Raw genomic sequence first — 19879 nt, 5'->3', positions numbered from 1 at the left:
TACTGTCTGTCTGATATGGTAGCTACTAGCCACATGTGACTATTTATTTAAATTAATTCAAATTAAAATTCAATTCCTCAGCTGCGCTAATCACATTTCAAGTGCTCAGTAGCCATGTGTGGCTAGTGGCAAGTGCATTGAATAGTGCAGATATAGAACATTCCGTCATCGCAGAAAGTTTATTGAGTAGTGCTTCTTTAGAGGCTTGTATATTGATAATGACTTATCTAATTTTTAATGCCCAAGAAAGAAGCAACAATCTCTATGTAAGGTTTGTTTATGGCATTTTGGTCAATATGTGGAATATGATGCCACAGGATAGCTTTGTTTTCTCATTTTAAAAAGGGTCATTGAAGAGAGTTTGAAAAATACCAAAATACTATAAGAGAGAAAAATCTCCTGCAATCCCAAGGGATAGGAATTTTTAAAAAGCCTCTTTGAAGTATAATAGACAAGTGCACATATCATGAGTGTGCAGTTGGATTGATTTTCACCAATTAAATAATGTATATGTCTTTTTTACCACAGTTTCTCTATTCCTGGGTTCTTTTTGATTCATGTCTTGATTGTTTGGATTTTATAATCACATAGTTTTCTTCAAGAAGAGCACTTAAGTATATTTTTTGTTATATCACATCAAGATGCACATGATGCCGGTTTGTCTCACTACTGATAATGCTAAGTTTGACCACTTGGTTAAAGAGGTGACTGCCAGGTCTCCATTATAAGGGCACATTTTCCTTTTGTGATTAATAAGTAATCTGTGGGATGGTACTTGGAGACTGTGTGAATATCCCCCCAACAATGTTTCACACAAAATGGTTGTAAGCAGTTTTAGATTTTAGCATCCATTTAGGTAGCTTGCAGGAGTGAGTTATTACATGGGAGTTACAAAATGATGATTTTTAAAATTCTATCATTCTAATTCCATTTACAATTTTTAGCTGGCATTCTTCTCCAAGGAATAACTTTCCCATTTTTCTCCATCTCCTTTGTTTCTTCCTTTTTATTTCTTTTTTTTTTCTTGCTCAAAAACCCAGGTATTTCTCATGAATTGGGTTAGTCAGAGTTATCACTATACTTTGAGATTCATTGTTATAGTCACATCTGTGTAAAGTGCTGTTAAACCAAGATAATTTTTGCTGTATAGTAGGTTGATCATCTTTATGATATATTTGTTCTTAAACTGAGAATTCTTATAGAATATGATTGTTCTAGGATAAATTTAGATAAAAAATTATACCATTTTGGGTCTTTCTTGATTAATTCAATTGAAACATAAACTTTTCAGAAACTGGGGCAACTGTGTTAAGGAATTCCCATTTACACTAGGCAAGAAAGTAAACAGTAAATGGAGAGTAGGATAACAAACACTTATGGTATCAAAAAACAACCGTGAAAAGGATCTGTCTTAATGTGCTAGCCCATTGCAGTTTAACATATTGCTTACAACCTTCACAATAGAATTTGAGTGACTTCAGTTACACATTCCAGGAGACTGGCAGTCTGTTACAATCAGAGTCTGAACTTTAGAGCAGGCTAATTTACAGCGATGGGATGAAGAAAGTTGTGGATTTGTATTACACACTCTCACCTGACACTGCATCTGATCCCTTACCTGCTGATTGACATCTTGAATGAGCTCTTTGAAGCAAGTTCCAGCTTAATTAAAACGTTTGCTTGGTTAGCAGTGATCTGTGAAAGCCTGTGATAAATATTGAATCAGGTTCACCTGCTGGTTGCTGTGAGTGGATAAACAGCTGCTTTGTGCAGTTTAATCATGAAACGCAGTAGAGTACTACTGCTGTTTGAATTTTTTAAAAAGAATAGTTGAAAGGTATAGTTATGTCACTTTTGCTATCGTACTAGAGTGTGTGCTTATGTGAGATTTTGCACAACAGACATTCAGTACCTGTTTAGATGGCTTGCACAACAAATGGTTGATAAAAACCTTCTTTTTTATGCCTCAAAGATCGTAGTATAATTCTACATTCATTGGCTTTTTCCCACTAACTCTTTATGTGCATAACATTTTGGAAGAAAGAAAAGGCGATATTTTGCTTTTTTGCCAAGTTAAATGGTAGATGAAAAAGATCCTGTTAAAGCTTTGTTTTAAGATTTAAGCTTATGAATTCCAAATTCTCCACAAATTTATCATGTATTTTGTAGCAATTTGAGGACTCTTTTATTTATTTATTTTTTAAGATTTTATTTTTTCCTTTTTCTCCCCAAAACCCCATGGTACATAGTTGTATATTCTTAGTTGTGGATCCTTTTAGTTGTGGCATGTGGGACGCCGCCTCAGCATGGCTTGATGAGCGGTGCCATGTCCATGCCCAGGATTCGAACTGGCAAAACACTGGGCCGCTGCAGCATAGTGCGCGAACTTAACCACTCGTCCACCAGGCCTGGCCCCTGAGGAGTCTTTTAGATTTTACTTTTTTCATCTGTAAAATGGAGTTAGAAATAAACAGCAGTGAACTAAGTGTTTTAGAATTACGTTAATATTAGGTAATTAACAAATATTAGAAGAGAAATGTGTTTACAAGCAGTAGAGGAACTTGTATAAAATTATCTTCTTTGGACTATTGATTTGTTTATTCCTTTACAGAATAAATGTGTATTGCCAAGTTGGTTGTAAAGAAAATGCTGTTTCTATTTGATTTTCACTATAAAATCAACATAAATTCTGAAATAAAGCCCTCACCGAAATAGATCATAATCTTCTTTGAGCAACCGAGGAGAGTTATGGACTCACTTTCTAAAAATGCACACAAAATTGTGTCTGTAAGTTTCTGGGTGATCTCAAACCTTCTCCTCTGTTAACAGTCCATGGACTCTAAGAATCTGTTTCCTAATAAATTAGGTTGAAAAATTTTGGTCAGGAGGGATTAAGATAAAAGCTATTCTGCTGGGTGTTAAGCAGCTGAGGAAGAACCAGAATAGAGTATATTTACTGTGATAGGTTTCTTTTGAAGCACTTTTTAGCATTTTTCAGGTATATCGTCCACTGTAATCCTTAGCTCCAAGGATTATCTACTATAGTGGGGATTCCTAATTCTCTACCCAAAATTTAATAGTTTTATTCCTCATCAATTTGGAATTTTATGGAGAGGATAAAATTTTATGTCATACTCAACCTGTTCAACATTGTTTTTGATATTTATGTTGACAGATGCAACTCTGGTTCATATTTTGTCATGATATATAGTATTCCGTTGATTGAAACCCCCCCACAATTTATTTATGCCTTCTTCTGTTGATACACTTAGCTTGTTTTCCTCACTATTAAAACAGTACAGCAAAGAATATCCCTATTATATCTGTCTTAATGTGCAAGTTTCTCTCGCATTTGTACCTAGCAGTGTCATGCTGAGTCAAAGTATCTATGTTTCTTTGATTTCACTAGATCACGAATTTGTTCTCCAAACTGGATATGCCCGTATATACTTGGATCAGCAGTGTATGAGAGTTGCATCATATCCTCTCTATCACCTAATCTGGTGGATGTGAAATGGAATCTAGTTATGGTTTTTATTTGCATTTTCCTAATTAGTAATGAGGTTGAGCATTAGGTTGCACATTTTTTCAGATTTCTTTTGGTCTTTCAGTTTTTCTCTTCTGTGATTTTCTTGTTTTTGGCCATCTGTTGGGTTTGTCTTTTTAAAATTGATTTGTTGGAATTATTTGTGTGTTATGGATATCTTTAGTTGGTTATATGCAGTGCAAATATCTTCTCAGTCTATGCCTTCTTTTACCTTTTTTTTTAAAAGAGGAGTGTCTTTTTAAATAGAAATTTTACATTTTAATGAGATTGTGTTTTCACTCATTTGTGTTTTAGTATATTATTTAAGAAATCCTTCCCTACATTGAGATCATAAAGATATTTTGTTGTATAGGAACAGAGACCTTATGGCCCACAAAACCTAAAATATTTACTCTCTAGCCCTTTCAGAAAAAGTTTATTGACACTTGCTCTAAAGAGTCTGTTAATTGAGAGTTTTTGGTTTTTTTCCCTGTGCAACATAATGTGAGTCTTGTTAGAAAATATTTTATTCAAATGTCAACTAATAATAAGTTAAAATAGTTTTTATGAAGTAAATTTTATAGCTTACTCATAGGAATATTTTGTAATTGCACTCAGAAAACAAGGCACTTAGAGTACTAACTTTAAACAATTTTGTAATTCATGAGTGACACTGGTACTGATAAGCTCCAAAATCTATTCTTTTGTAGAACAATTAAAGAGTGAAACTCTTTTTGTCAGTAAGATGAGGTGACCTTTGTCATTGTCTTCTACTTGACTTGATGTATCAGGAATTCTAATGTTGCTTGAATGAATGAATGAGATAGTACATGTAAAGTGCTTACCACAGGGATAGCCTTAATAAGTGATAGTTACTATTAATAACGAATATATCAGGATATGTGTTTGTCACTCACAAAGTGGCCCGAATATTAACATAACAAGATGATTTTTCTTTTTGGCCTTGAAAAATAACAAAATATCCTGTACTTTTTCTTTTAAAAGCTAACCTTTTTATGTTGAAGTAACTTTTTGATAGGTGAAGAACTTCAAATTAAGACATCAATTAAGCATCTATCAGATTTTGTGCATGGGTACAGTACTTGGTTTATAGACATTAGTTACAGTCTATCAATTAAAAAAATTTAATTTACATTTATGTGCAAAACACCATGCTCAATGAATGAGTTATATAAAGAAATGTAAGAGTTTCTTTCCTCAGGGAATTTGCTGTATGGTTGAAAGCTAATACATGCACATATGGAAAGTTATGGAAAAGTATGTTACTGTTTCATGGACCTAGTTTTCCCTTTATTTCATACAAATAAGCTTTTTTGGGGGTCTCTTTTCCTCTCTACTTCTTTATATACTTATTTTTCTTATTAAATATATCATTTTATGCTTGATTTTAGAATTCAATTCATAGCCTCCTTTTAGAAGCTCCCCTGATTTATGAATTAGCAAAATAACATCTCTCGCAATGAAATAGTTTCTAATTATTCTTTTTTTATTTTCCTTTTCTAAACATGTTTGATTATCATGCTCATTTTTATTTTCATTGAACGGGAGGATATCATGACTTCCTGTCACTGCTGTTTTCAGGATTCTTTCTCTGGTTTTCATACAAAATTGAAAGTTGCTGATTTTGGTACAAACATACATGTCTCTTTGAAGCCTGTGTTCTATTGCCACAATCAGTTTTTTCCAGCTTCAAATAAGATTGTGCCAAATCCTTTAAATGGAAACTTTAATAGAAGATCACTTCTGAAGAAATAATTCTTCTAAGGAAAAAGAATCAATTTTCTTAATTTTCATCTTCTACTCTACTTGCCCAACTACCCACTGAAAAACCATCTTCTTGAGGAGTCAGCCTTAAATTCATAGATGATATAATTACCTCAGAGCACTTTAAAACTTAAACAAACAAAAATATGTTTAATATAAAATTAGCCATGGTTTATACTTTTCTCAATTATGGAGTGAAAAACAAATTTAAGGTACCTAAATAAAGCTGCTTTAGTGTGAAAAGTTTCCTGAAACTAGTTCTTGATCTATTGCTTTTGTTAGTGCAGCTACTAGCATAACATTTTAAGATAAGCAGATCCTTTCTTTAAAAATTATTAGTGCCAAATTCACCCCTTTTAAAAATTAAAAGTTAGAATGCAATGTAACTAGTTATAAAGCTGTATAACATCCCTTTTTGTTAAAAAATATATATAGAAGATACATGTATGAAGATCTGCAAGTTATACACTAAATCATTTGTGGTGGAGGCTTGACTTATTTTGTATATTTCTGTATTGTTTGAATTTTTTGGTTAGAAAAAGTGGAATTAAAATAAAAGGAGTAGATGATAAAGCTCTAAGTGGAATTGATGTTGGAAAGTATTACACTGAAAAGTAGTTTCTGAGCCTTGAAAAAAGACCACTTTATTGGATTACTTTTATGCTTGGATATAATATATCCATAAGTATATAATAATGCATTGGGCCCTAGCATTCTAATATTCAGAATGAATTTAGCTGTATCATAGGGAAGAGAAATAGTATAATTGAGTGAAAAGATTGAAGGTATAAAAAAGTAAACTAATTCTGCTACCTAGAGTTACCTTAATTCTTTTACTATGTTAATTAATTAGTGTGATCACTGCAAAGGCCGAAAAAGAAGTTAGTCAGAAATATCATGATATAATTTGCATTCCATTTTCTGTGTGACCATAAATTGTTAGATATTGCAGTATATGTAACATAAACCACATCAGTTGTTTCCTGCCTTACTGTTGACAAGAGCCCGATTCATAACTCTTCTTTTTATCCTTTCAGTGAATAAGTAATTATTCAATATAGAAGGCAGGATATTTGGAACTGGCTATTTAATGTGGCAGCACTCTGTAATGAAATCTGCTGTTACTGGCAACCTGAGAGGGGAATGTAACAATTCCAGCATGGCTGTAACTTTATCTGACTTTGACTGACTGTTTATTTGGCACATCAGTAAACCTTTTATCCCAGTGAGTGACAGCTCCAGAAGGGTCACATTTACATCCATTCTATCATGTATTGTAATATTTAATGGTGGACAAGGTTGAGTGAGACTGGGAGTAATTTGAACTTGCTTTTCCACTGAGTTGAGGCTAAAAGACAGCTTGATCCCCAGTATTGTGGTGTAACATGCTATGACTTAGCATTTGTTTATGAAGGCTAATCTTACTGATTCTAATTTTAAAAAAAACTTCAGTTAAATGATGTATTTGTTCTACTAAACTAAAACTTTCCAGTACAAATTCTCTTAAGCCACTGTGCTATTTAGCTTCCCCCCCCATCAGTGACTACTTCTATAAACTAACCATTTCACAGTATTTCTCTTAAAGGAGGCTGCGTTCTGTCTGATTTATGTCGTAATTGAGGTTGAGAAGGGAGTAGTTATTAAGAATCCATGGGTTCTAATATTTAGCATTAAACCTTTTTTTATTTTTGAGAGTTTGGAAACAGGAGAGAAAAATCAGGTAACTATTAGACTATATTTCTGATGTTCCATATGATGTGTTTAAGGAGACATTTATGAAACTATTTTAATTATGAAACTGAATTACAAGTAAAATTGTTCAGAAAAAGCTATGCTGAGTGATAATTTTGCTGATGGATTTGCATTCCATGACAGGTAATTGAATTTCAGATATACTTGTTCCATACAAGCAACCTGCCTTCATTATTAAATATTAATAATTTGTATTCATTTTTATACCTTTGCTAGAGAATAGTTTTTCTCTTCTAGTTTTTAGTGATACTTTAAATTCAACTTGATATTTCTATTCTTTTGTAAGCTATACTTAAACTGCTGTTTAAAATATTGATATATTATAGGATATTTGAATGGGCCTTGCTGTGAACAAAAATAGCACTATCAGCTCTAAACTGTAGTATCACAAGTTCACTTGAAGCCCAAGCAAAAATGAAAATCATCCTCCATTTTGTCTTATTTCTATAATTTATGAAAGAGGAGAATTAAAATGAATGTACTTAAGACATTTGGAATTTGAGAGTTGGAGTAGTATGTTAGAAAGCAATGCAAATATGGAAATATTTAGAACTTAAGAGTGAAAGAGAACCAATTTGAAATGGAATTTGTAGTTTTTTATTTAATGGCAAGTTTTAGATGATGTAATATCTTGAAATTTGTCTTTATTTGACAGTTGTGATTCATTAATTATAGGTTCTGATTCCATGAGAGGTTTGATCACATTTTTTATGGTAATCCAGACATTAGTTATCTTTTCTTTCTTTTGTTACAGCCCCCTGGTCACTGTTCTAGGTGTTGTTGTTCTACTAAACAAGGAAACAGCCAAGATTCTTCAAATACCATTAAGAAGGATCAAGGGGGGAAATCCAAGATACCTAAAATATATTTTGGGACACGCACCCACAAGCAGATTGCTCAGATCACTAGAGAACTCCGGAGGACAGCGTACTCAGGGGTCCCAATGACTATTCTTTCCAGCAGGGATCATACTTGCATCCATCCTGATGTAGTTGGTAACTTCAACAGAAATGAAAAGTGCATGGAATTGCTAGATGGGAAAAATGTGAGTAAAGTTATTTTGTTTTAGAGAAAATATGAGACTGAAAAGATTCAAATTACTTGACTTTTTATGTGTTCATTTTGTTTCATATGTACATTTCCTGTGTCAAACAAATAACTTATGAAAATCAAATTAATTGCTAGTATTGATATTTTTTGTAAAATAATTTGACCATAAGAAAATCTTAATTCAAGTTTAGAATTATGGGTTTTGGTCCTAAAGCTTGGGGATATTTAATTCCTTGAAATTAATTTCTATTTTAGGCAGAAGTCTTCTTACTTTCTTCTTTTAAATCCTTGTACCAAAAAATAGTCAAACATCGATGATGTCATATGAGGAGATAAAAGTATTTAAATGAATTAGTCTAATTAGATCTAATTAATATATTTTACATACTTTAAAACTTCATAAGAAGATAGTTTATTTAGGCTCTCTGTGAGCAAATTTTAAAATGTCTTTTAATTGAATGAGAAATATAGTAAGTTTCTTGTCTTGTAATTCTGGTTTTTATGGACTTGTCTTTCAAAAGAATTGTTAACTTTAAAGATATGTCGTTGATGGTTTTGAAGTTTTCCAGGGAAATCTAGAATAATATGAATTTGGGCCAGGTGGAAATAGAGAAATCTTTCTTACTAAAGACATATGATTTTTTAATAAGTTTTTGACAGTATTAGTGTTGTAGTCCATATACCAATTTCATAATTGGTTTACTCTAAAATTGAAGTTACAAGTCTGGGATTATATCCAGAAATTATTGGTGAACGATAAATTGAAAGTGTGTGAAATGACCAATGATATTTTAATATATTTTCAAAGTTGTTCTATCTTTCACTAGTATTTTGTCAAACATAGTTGCTTATGCACAAAAGGCTATGAGCTATAGCCCCTAGACTTTCATTTAATTGATATATTCATCTCCTACCATATAATGTGAATGAATTATTTTGTATTATGCTTTTCTTTCTCAATCTTTCTTTTATTAGGTGGAAATTTATTCAGTCTTTATTTGAGGATATTCAAAAGATGCTTCAATATTCAAACATGAGAATGTGAAATATAAGTACTAAGGGGCTTCAATGGGAAAACTTAAGTGACTTGTTCAGAGCCAGGAAGAGAATATAGAATTGCTGAATCAAAACCATTGTTGAAATTCTATGATCATATTTATTTCCTTATAAGTTCTTTTTAACTAATTGAGGAATTGTGAAATTTCTTCACTTTGTATATTTTAAATGTTCTCTTCAAGGAGAGATGAAAATATTTTAAAAAATCAAATGCTAAAAAAATAAAATAGAGAACAGGCTCTTCATGGTGAAACCTCATAAATTTTATAATTAAGTAGACTTCTTTCCATAAGTGGCTAATTGATCTACTAAATTCCTCAAATGCTTGAAATTTGTTTTGTGGCTGTATAGTCTATGCAGGAAGACTTGCTGGCCTTGTCATTATCTTTTTACTACTTGTGATGGGGAAAATTATTATGTAATTTATTATGTATCGTTATCCTGTTGGTAAAAGCAATTTTAAAGTTTAAGATTGCATATTGGAAGCAAATATTCTTATTTTATGTAATCCTCTAGAATCCTGCAGTGCTGGTCATGTTTTTTGATTGATCTTTACTCTCATAAGTTTGAATCATGTAAAAATAAAAAAGTAATCTAATACACTTGAATATTCAGAATTTTTCATTGGCCTTGAGTTTCTGTTTTAAATGAAACAAATCTTTTATTTTTGAATGTTAGTGATATAAATAATTGAAGCTATCTGCTTGTGGTTGTTTGTCTTGACCTAATTCTGCCTCGGAATGCTTAGCTCATAAGCATACATGAACATTCTTTTTGTTGTTCCCAAGCCCTCAGGGTAATTTGGTATTGTAATGAGGGCCAATTACAAAGTCACTGTAAGTGTCTATGTTTACTATGGCTGAATTACCAACGTGAAATGATAAATAGATAACTGACAGTTTGAGTGAAAAAGAGTTTAAAGTGTGATAGCGCTTCAATTGACATACTCCCTTCAGGGTTGTGTTACACTGCTAAAATGGATGAGCTTTTCTGGTTTTGCTATCAGCCTGCATAGGAGTGCCATTCTAAGTGCCCTTAAAGTGTAAACTTTCTGATTTTTTGGCTTGATCCGAAGGCACATGTTTTTGTTCGCTGTTTCTTTTGCAAAAGTGCTCCTATACTGGAAAAGCAATACACTTATCTGTTAAAGTTAATTTTTGTTTCAATTAAGAAAAAATAATCTTAACTAGCCCTAGAAATAATTCCAAAAAACTACTTTAGGTATGAAAGAATATCTATTTTTTGTTAAGATTAGATTTAACAGTTCATAATCATGGACTCTGAAGGCATCTTAGTGATCATTTTGTACAAATAGAAGCTTTCAGAATAGTATGGAGGATAGTTGTAATGAAGAAATGGTGAATGCCATATTATTAAACTCAATCTGTAAGAAGTTCAGTATGAAAGATACTTGGAACATCTCCACCTGTCTCTGGATCCCAGAATCATAGTTTTTGAGCTGGAAGGAACCTTAGAAATAGTGTAGTCAGTAGGTCAGGGAAATCGTAAAAGGCTTCTGGTTCAACTACTCTTTTGATGCCTAGTCACATGAGAAAAATGGACCTTGAACTTTGCCCAGTGTCAGACAACTAACTAGCAAGACAAGAGGCAAGTTTTCTAATTCCTAGCCATTGCTATTTTGATTACACTAGAAAACAAAAACAAAAGATGGCATTATGGTATAGGAAAGTTGACACAGCAGGAAGGGTAAAACAAGAGTAGTAGAGATTAGACAAAGTAAGTAAAAATAATTTAGAAAATGAACTAAATAAAGAAGTTTAGGCGAGCCTTTTTCTCCTAATTTTTATTTTTAATGCCTTGGAGAACCAACAAGTGGCTTCCCTTACCGTGGCTGAATAAAACACTTTAGGAGTACTACTAGTCCTCACCTGATCATGTCTTGTCCTTGGATCTACTGACGTTGTTTTATAGGTTATGAACCTTTTATGCTTTACTTCACGTCCAGCAACTTCTAGGTACTTCTCTGTATGTAATGGTATATGTATGTTTTGAAAATATAGATTTGCCTTTTGGATAGTTCATAGAAAAAGCCTATATATTAGCTTATATAAAAGCCTATATATAATATATATAATTGTTTTTGACTTTTAAGGACAGCCAACTGGGAAAGATAAATATTGGATTTCAAAATCACATTTAATTTTTTTATTGATACATTAATGAAAATAAAAATGGCCCATTATTCTACCAGTCACTCCCAAATGACAAGGGAAAAAGAAAAGTAATAACATATATATGGATAGAAGATTCAAAATTACAGACAGGCGTAAAATGAAAAGAGATCTCTTTTCATTCCCTTAACTCTTGAAAGAAACTATAAGGTTTATGTGTATTCTTCCAAAACATTTAAAATATATATTTGCTATAATATATATGTATATATTCTTTTAAAAACTTAAACACATCAGCAAACAGACAAATCTAACTCATTTTTTAAGGGCTATATGTTTGGTATGAATTTACTATAATTTATTTAACATATTTCTTGTTGTTAGACATTTGGTTTATATGCAGTTTTTTTGGCTGTTAAGCAGTGCAACATATATATTCACATTAATGGTGAAATGTAGAATTTTAGTAGTTATTGACAAATTACCTGTGTACTTCTCATAGAAGTAAAAGTTTATACTTCTACCAATAGTGTATATTTATACTTCTACTAATTTTATACATCTTTTAATAGGATATGACACACCCTTGCTAAGACTGGGTTTTATCAAACATCTTATTGTTTGATTAGTGTATATTAATAAAATTTACTTCCAATAATAGAATGGCAAAGGACATTAGTAGATAGTACATGAAAGAAGAAATGCAAATTTCTGCTGAAACTTTTTAGAATGTTCATACAATATAACGTTAAACTTGCTAGAAAGAATAAAAAATACAAGTCAAAACAGGAAGATTCTATTTTTTTGTCTTTAAAAAAGGCAAAGATGAGAGAAGATAATATTAGTATTGATAAAGGTGTGGAAAAAATGCAATTTAAAATGGTATGCACTTTCGGAGGATAATTTAGTGGTATGGGTTTCAAGAAACTTAAAAATATTTTATACTCTCTGATCCCATAATGCCATTTCTAAAAATGTATACTAAGAAAATATTTATAAATAGGCATAAAAATGCTCATTGCAGCATTATTTATAAAGCAAAAATTAGTAACGGTCTAAATACCCAATAATGAAACTGATTCATCAACAATGGCACATTAATTCAGTGTACATATGTGGGCAACAATGAAAAAAATGCTTAGTGATATGAGAAAATATTTATGATAGGATTTTTAATAAAATAGGCTGAGACCAAAAAAGTCTTCCCAGTTTTGTAAAAAAATGTTTGTTTATTGTGGCTTGATTGATAATAATCCTCAATGCCTGGGGAAAATTTGCTTTGTTCTCGTTATTTTAATATTGGTCACATTGTTAAGATATATCCATTTATACGTATGTATAGGAGAAATATGAAATGAAATGCATCAAAATGTTAATACTACATTCTTTGTGTGATGGAATTATAGATAATTTAGGGGTTTTTTGGTATTCTTTTGCATTTTCCAAATATTTCGTAGTGAACACTCTTACTTTATTTTTTCCCTAGGACATTCCTCCTTCCTCCGCTCCCACTCCTCCCTCCTTCCCTCCCTCCCTCCCTCCTTTCTTTTTACTTATGTATATTTGATTAAGTAATACTGTCTCATGGCTCAAATTGAAAAGGTACAAAACCGTCTGTAGAGAAAAATCTCTCCCACTCCTTTCCCCACGTTATTTAGCTCTCATCTTTGAAAGAAACCAGTGATACCATTCTTCTTGTGTATCCTTCCAGAAATATTTTTGCCTAATATCACTTTAATCAGAACAAAGCCACAACAAACATAATTTTAAAAATATTTTTCTCAAGTTAATTTGGGGTATCTAGAACTATACTGATCTGGAACTCTATCAAAGTCAACTAATATAGTTTCTTTAAAATGGTTGTGATTGTAGATATGATTTAATCTGTCTCCTATAAAATCTTTGCCTTGTGGTTTTAAATAGTGTTTCTAAAATTCTGAGATAAACTTGTTTTATTCCTTCTGTTGCAGTATTGGTTCACATTTCAGTTATGCATATTTGTTTTTAGGGCAAATCCTGCTATTTTTATCATGGTATTCATAAAATTAGTGATCAGCACAAATTACAGACTGAAGGAATCTCCAAGGCCTGGGATATAGAAGAACTCGTCACCTTGGGGAAAAAACTAAAGGCATGTCCATATTATACAGCACGAGAACTAATAGAGGATGCTGATATTGTATTTTGTCCCTACAACTATCTTCTAGATGCACAAATAAGAGAAAGTGTGAGTAGATATGTAAAAATTAGAACTTTTTTCCTACTTATGGGGGTATAAGTGATGAATGTAAAAGCTTTTAGATGTTTTAACGCCTTTTACTTTATTTTTAGCTTTATATTTAATTTATGTAAATATGTAAACATATTAGAGTACTGAAAACATATTCTAAGTTGTGTTAAAACTGAATTTTAGACCTTGTCATTTTAATTTCCAAAGTAGTAAGTAATTTTAAGGACTTAGTACTGAAGTGGGATTATAGCAGGTTTTTTCAATCTTGACAGTAATGACATTTTGGTCTGGATAGTTCTTTTTTGTGGTGGGCTGTCTTGTACATTGTAGGATGTTTAGCAGCATCTCTGGTTTTATCCACTAGATACCAGTAGCATCCTCACAGTTGTCACAATCAAAAATCTCTAGGGGCCAGCCTGGTGGTGCAGCGCTTAAGTTCACACAGTCTGCTTCATGGCCTGGGTTCGCCAGTTCAGATCCTGGATGCAGTCCTAGCACTGCTTGTCAAGCCATGCTGTGGCAGGTGTCCCACATATAAAGTTGAGGAAGATGGACACTGATGTTAGCTCAGGGCCAGTCTTCCTCAGCAAAAAAAAAAAGAGGATTGGCAGCAGATGTTAGCTCAGGGCTAATCTTCCTCAAAAAAGAAAAAAGAAAAGAAAAATGTCTCCAGACATTGCCAAATCTGGGGGACAAAATTGCCCCCAGGTGTGACCCATTTATTGTAATTACTCTTTCCACTTATGAATACTCAGAATTATTTTAAAACATATCTGAAGAATCTCTATTTTGAAGAACTTATGTTGGGACAATATGCATATTATGCAAATTGTGCTTTGTGAGCTTTTGAGAAGTGAACTTTGGATAAAGGATTTGTGTTTATTTGCCTGGTTCTTCATAGAGAGATTCTGTTGTTACAGCATAAGACAAAAAGCAAATAACTTGTTATATTCAGTAGTTATTCCTCTCTTTAGATCTGACTGCACAACTCTCATTAGCTTTCTGTTTCTTTAAGTTTGAAATTAATAGGCATTATGTTTACTACCCCTGCTATACTGCCTCTTATTTGGTTGCCTCTTAGCTAGATCTCTTTCCTCTGAACCACTGTACATATCAATGCTAGGTCAGTCTTCCTAATATCACTTTTATTATATCTTTCCTCTGCTTAAAAATCACTTATTGCTCTCTTAGCTCACGAGAAAAAGTCCATATTTCTTAAACTTACTCTTAAGATGCTCAATAGTCTGACCTGATTCTGCCTTTTCAGCCTTCTCTGCCACAAACTCCCAACTTGAACCTTCAAAAATTACCTCGTAAAACTTGGAGGATACCTTGTTCTTTCCTATATCTCTACTTTTGATGAAACCTATATTGAAATGCCCTACTTCTCTTCGTCTATCCAAATCCTGCTCATCTTTTAAATCCCACTATATTTCCTACTCTTCCTTCGTTCTTTCTCAGTCATCTTCAGCCCTCTATATATTATTTCCTCAGACTAACTCATTGGCTGTTGCTTTGTGACGTTTCTTTGCATTAGTCAGGACTTTCAGTTTTAAGTGGCACAAACCCAGCTTCAATAGAGCTTAAGAAAAATACTTGACTGACTCTTCCTTGTGATAGCTTTATTCTCAGGCAGGTTCTTTCCAGTGGGAACAAAGATAACGATAAGCAGCTAGCTAACCTGGAAAAAAGAACATGATCTCATATGTCACCCCAAGTTACTCTGATTGGCCTAGCTTGGATCTCATATCTGTTCTTGAACCAGTCACTGTGACCACAGAGGGATGGAATACTTTATTTAATTGGCAAGCCTGAGTTCTGAGTCTACCCATTTTGTGAGAGTAGTGATGTCTCTTGATTAACAGGTTAACAGTCCTTCCAACATGGGAGTTGGGGAAGAACAATTCTCAAAATGAAGGGTTACAGGAAAGACTAAAACAAATACATATTATATTTGTATTTTGAGAGTCTTTTGAGTCTTGTATTATTTTAGTTTTAGAAGTTTTTTTACCTTGCTTTTTAAATTATGTTGGAGATTCCTTCAGAGTGGGGGATTTGTATACCCCTTTGTGTAACCAGCTGTACCTTGTTCCAGGGTCACTTAACACATATTATTTTGGTTGATAGGTTTGCAAAGTATTTTGAGAGTGAAAAGTGGCAAATTCTGTAATGTTAAGCTGATATTTGGTTGACCTTAGTGCTTTAAAAGTTTTAAGACCTAGAACCAGTTGCTTATATGATTACACTTGCAATATTGTCCTATAGTGTAAATTTTTAAATGAAATATCTTGCCTACTGCTGTTGAATCCATTTTGCTGAATGTTTTATAGGAAAATTCTTTTATCTTATAGATGGATATCAATCTGAAAGAACAGATTGTCATTTTAGATGAAGCTCATAACATTGAGGACTGTGCTCGGGAATCAGCAAGTTACAGTATAACAGAAGTTCAGCTTCGATTTGCTCGAGACGAACTAGATAGTATGGTCAACAATAACATAAGAAAGAAAGACCATGAACCCCTACGAGCTGTGTGCTATAGCCTTATTAAGTAAGAGCATTTGTCTGTCAGTGTCATTTGTGCTGCCTTTGGATTAAAAAAACATGTTTTATTATGCCAGAGTGTTTTATAGTTAGTAAACTTTGACCAGACTACTTGGGAAATGGATTATTCCTTGTGAGTTAAACTTTTAAAAATAGGCTAGTCCAAACTTTTGTCTTGTTCAAAAGAATATAATGAACATAATTGATTTTTCAAATTAATAATTCTGAATCTTATTCTTAATATAGCAGCCTCATCAATGTATATAGGACACTGGTCTAAACATAAATTAAGCATGGTTTTATGTAACATATTTTAAAATTCTGGATCATGGCTTTAATTTATCACTTTATCCTCTAGTTTGAGTAGGATTCTGGTTTGATGAGTTTCAACCCAAGATTTCAATACTCTGAATAATAGATTTAGCAATAATTTTATTAGAATTTACATTAGATAATTTCCCTTTCATCAGACATTAGGTGTTGATCTAGAATCTCTTAGAAAAACCTCACCTGACCCTACATCCCATTCATTTACTGCAGCATTTTTATGTTCCCTTCACAGTATACTTTAAAAAAAATGGAATGTTATACAGCACATATTTGAACATAAAAGGTATACAAATTTATATTATAAAAACCTCCTTCCCACTCCATCCCCTATCTGCTTAGTTACTGTCTTCCTAAGCAAGTTTATCATTCAGTGCATTTTTACCCATATGTGAGCCAATATAGATGCTGTCTCTTATCTCTCCTTTTTTATCCAAATGGTGGTGTACTATACATACTTTTTTGTCTTCTCCATTTTAAACATAAAAATATGTATTATTTTTTTAAACCACTTTATTGAAGTATGATTGATGTACACAAAGATGTAAATATTTAATGTATACAATTTGATGAGTTTGCAGATAAGTATACATCCATGAAACCATCACCAGAATCTGTGCCATAAACATATTCATCACCTCTGGAAGTTTCCTTCTGCCCTCTTTATTTATTATTATTTTTTGTGGTAAGAACACTTAATATAAGATCTACCCTCTTAGCAAATTTTTAAATATACAATACAGTATTGTTAACTATAGGCACTGTACTTTATACATATGTTTTCCTGTATCTTGCTTTTCTTCACTTAACAGTATATTTTGGAGATCTTTCCATATCAAGACCTAAAAAACTTGATCAGTTTAAAAAAATAGTTGTCTAGAATTCCATTGCATGGATGTACAATAATTTATTTAAGCAGCCTCTGATTAATAGATATTGAAGTTATTTACAATCTTTTGCTATTACATTGCTGTAATGAATAACTTTGAACATATACCATTTTATGTGTATGGGAGTGTATCTGTAGGAAAATTTCCAGAAATGGGATTGTTGGGTCAAACCATAGATCTACGTGTAATTTTGATAGATATTTCTAAAATTTACACAATGGATAGGTGGGTGGAGGACTACTTATACTCTTACCAGCAGTGTATGAGAGTATCAGGGTTGTTTTTTCTAGCCTGATGGGTGAAATGTAGTGTCCAAGTATAATTTTCATTTCATTTCTCTTAGTATGAGTGAGATTAAACATCTTTAAGGGCCATGTATATTTCCTTTTCTGTCAACTGTCTGTTGACCTCTCTGTCCTTCTTTTGCTCTTTGTTGTTATGGTTCTTTTTCTTATTGATTTGTACAAGCTCTTCGTAAATTAACCCTTTACCTGTGTAGAGTTACAAATACTTTTTTCCACCATTTTGCCTTATGCTTGTCTTTCCTTATGATATTTTTGCCATGTAGAATTTTGTCGTTTTTATTTCACAGCATAATTTGTCGAAAGTGTTGTCTATAGTTGCTAATTCTATTTTTGTACTTCCCATTCTTTCCTCATCGATTCCAGTAGTATTGCTGTCTACATAAATTTACTGAAATTGTTCTTATCAAGGTCACCAAGACTATTGGTGACCTTGGTAAGAACAAGGTCAAAATCCACAGGTTAATGTTCTGTTTTCTTCCTCAGCTTCTCAGCAGTGTTGGGTATGGTTGACTACCACCACTATGAAAAGTGTTTTTGTCTTAACTTCTGTGAAATAATAGAAAATATATATATTGGTCTCTGTCCCCAGTTCCTGGCACAGAGCTCCTAAAACGCTTGTAATTTCCTAAGTGATAAGAGCACTAGGAGCATCTTTTGTTCTAAGCAAGCAATACCAACCAGTTCCTCAAATCAAAAATCTTAAACGTTGTTCTTTATCATTGCCTCACCTCATTCAGTTCGTCAGTAAGTTTTGTAAGTGCTACCTGCACAATATGTCCCAAATCCATTGACCTCATATCTATCATCCCAGAGTCATCTCTCAACTAGAATACTGTAGCAGCCTTCCAATAGGTCTCTGCTTTCATTCTTGCCTTTCTCCTATAATCCATTCTGGTTTGGAAGCTGGCATCATCTTTTAAATACTTAAAATAGATTGTCTCTCTCTTATTTAAAATCCTCCATTTAGAACCTTTCCATTGCACTCTGAATAGAATCCAAGTTTCTTATCCTGGCTCAACATCATCTGATTCCTTGCTTATCATTAACATTGTTCTTACCATTATTCCTTTTTGCCCATTGTGTTACACTACACTGGTTTTTTTTCAGGTCCTTAAATAAGGAAAATTTGCTAACCACCTCAGCATCTTTGTACTAGCTATTCCTTCTGCTTAGAATACTCTTTTTTTCTGATCTTCCCATGATTGGTACTTTTTGCTTTCAGTTGTTAGCATAAATGTCACCTCAGGGAGAGCTTCCTTGACATTCAGATTGAAGTAGCAATTAGATTACATTAACCTAACATTTTCATTCTATCACTTGTCACCACCTGATATTTTCTTGTTCATGTATTTGTTTCTAAGTTTGTTTCTTTCTCCATTTAGTAGAATATAATTTCCGTAAGAATTAGGACTTTGCCTATTTTATTTACTGCTGTATTTCCGCTACCCTGGCATAATACAGTGTCCAACGTCTGGCATAATATAGGCATTTAAGCACTTATTGAATGTACAAATGTGTATATATATTAATGAATATATTTATGTATTTTTTGGTAATTCTCATTGTGAGTTAATGTGTAACATTGATTTCTTTATTAGGTTGTTTTGTATCTCCTTTTATGTACATTTGGAATAAGCTCCTAAGCTCTCAGTTGGAGAGACAATCAAGTAAAATAGTGCGAATCCACAAAACACAATTGAGAAATCACATGTATTTCTCTTTTATGAATAAAAGCTTACTTTTTAGCTATATAAATGTTTATTTTGCAGTTTGAGACATGCATGCTTTTTAAAAGATTTCTTAATTGATCCACTTTTGTGCCCTAAGAGCTTCAAGGAATACGGATCAATGTATCATAGTTCTCTTTTATTCAAATGGTACACATAAGGTTGTTACTGGTTGATGGAATTGTTTTATTTTATTCCAGTTGGTTAGAAGCAAACTCTGAACATCTTGTGGAGAGGGATTATGAATCATCCTGTAAAATATGGAGTGGAAGTGAAATGCTCTTAAATTTACACAAAATGGGCATCACCACTGCTACTTTTCCCATTTTGCAGGTAAGATTTTTTTTCCACCTATGAAATTCATTTAGTGAATTAGAAATTATTTAATGGTAAAGAAATTAATCCGGAGTAAAAAAATAAAGTTAGGAATTTAATTGTTTTAAAATTTTATTATCTACGTTTGATGATTTTTAAGTGATGGCATACATTATGGATGAAAAAGCAGCACTAATTAGTTGAAGGAAATAAGGCTTTAAGGAATTAATTGCTTCAAAG

At 32.5% G+C, this 19879-nt stretch overlaps 1 protein-coding gene across 2 annotated transcripts in view; it reads left to right on the top strand.

The window, feature by feature from the left end:
• Positions 1 to 19879, top strand: part of BRIP1 (BRCA1 interacting helicase 1) — a 197122-nt gene that overhangs the window by 47952 nt on the left and 129291 nt on the right. For both annotated transcript variants that reach the window (XM_046674510.1, XM_046674511.1), the window contains exons 7-10: positions 7818 to 8108; positions 13310 to 13528; positions 15883 to 16082; positions 19525 to 19657. In XM_046674510.1, the coding sequence (XP_046530466.1) occupies positions 7818 to 8108; positions 13310 to 13528; positions 15883 to 16082; positions 19525 to 19657 (843 nt within the window). The remainder of the gene's footprint in view (positions 1 to 7817; positions 8109 to 13309; positions 13529 to 15882; positions 16083 to 19524; positions 19658 to 19879) is intronic.

Source organism: Equus quagga, chromosome 11, assembly GCF_021613505.1.
Source record: "Equus quagga isolate Etosha38 chromosome 11, UCLA_HA_Equagga_1.0, whole genome shotgun sequence".
In the NCBI taxonomy this organism is placed as follows: Eukaryota; Metazoa; Chordata; class Mammalia; order Perissodactyla; family Equidae; genus Equus; species Equus quagga.
Note: the sequence above shows the minus strand (reverse complement) of the source record. Positions and strands in the feature narration are given on the sequence as shown.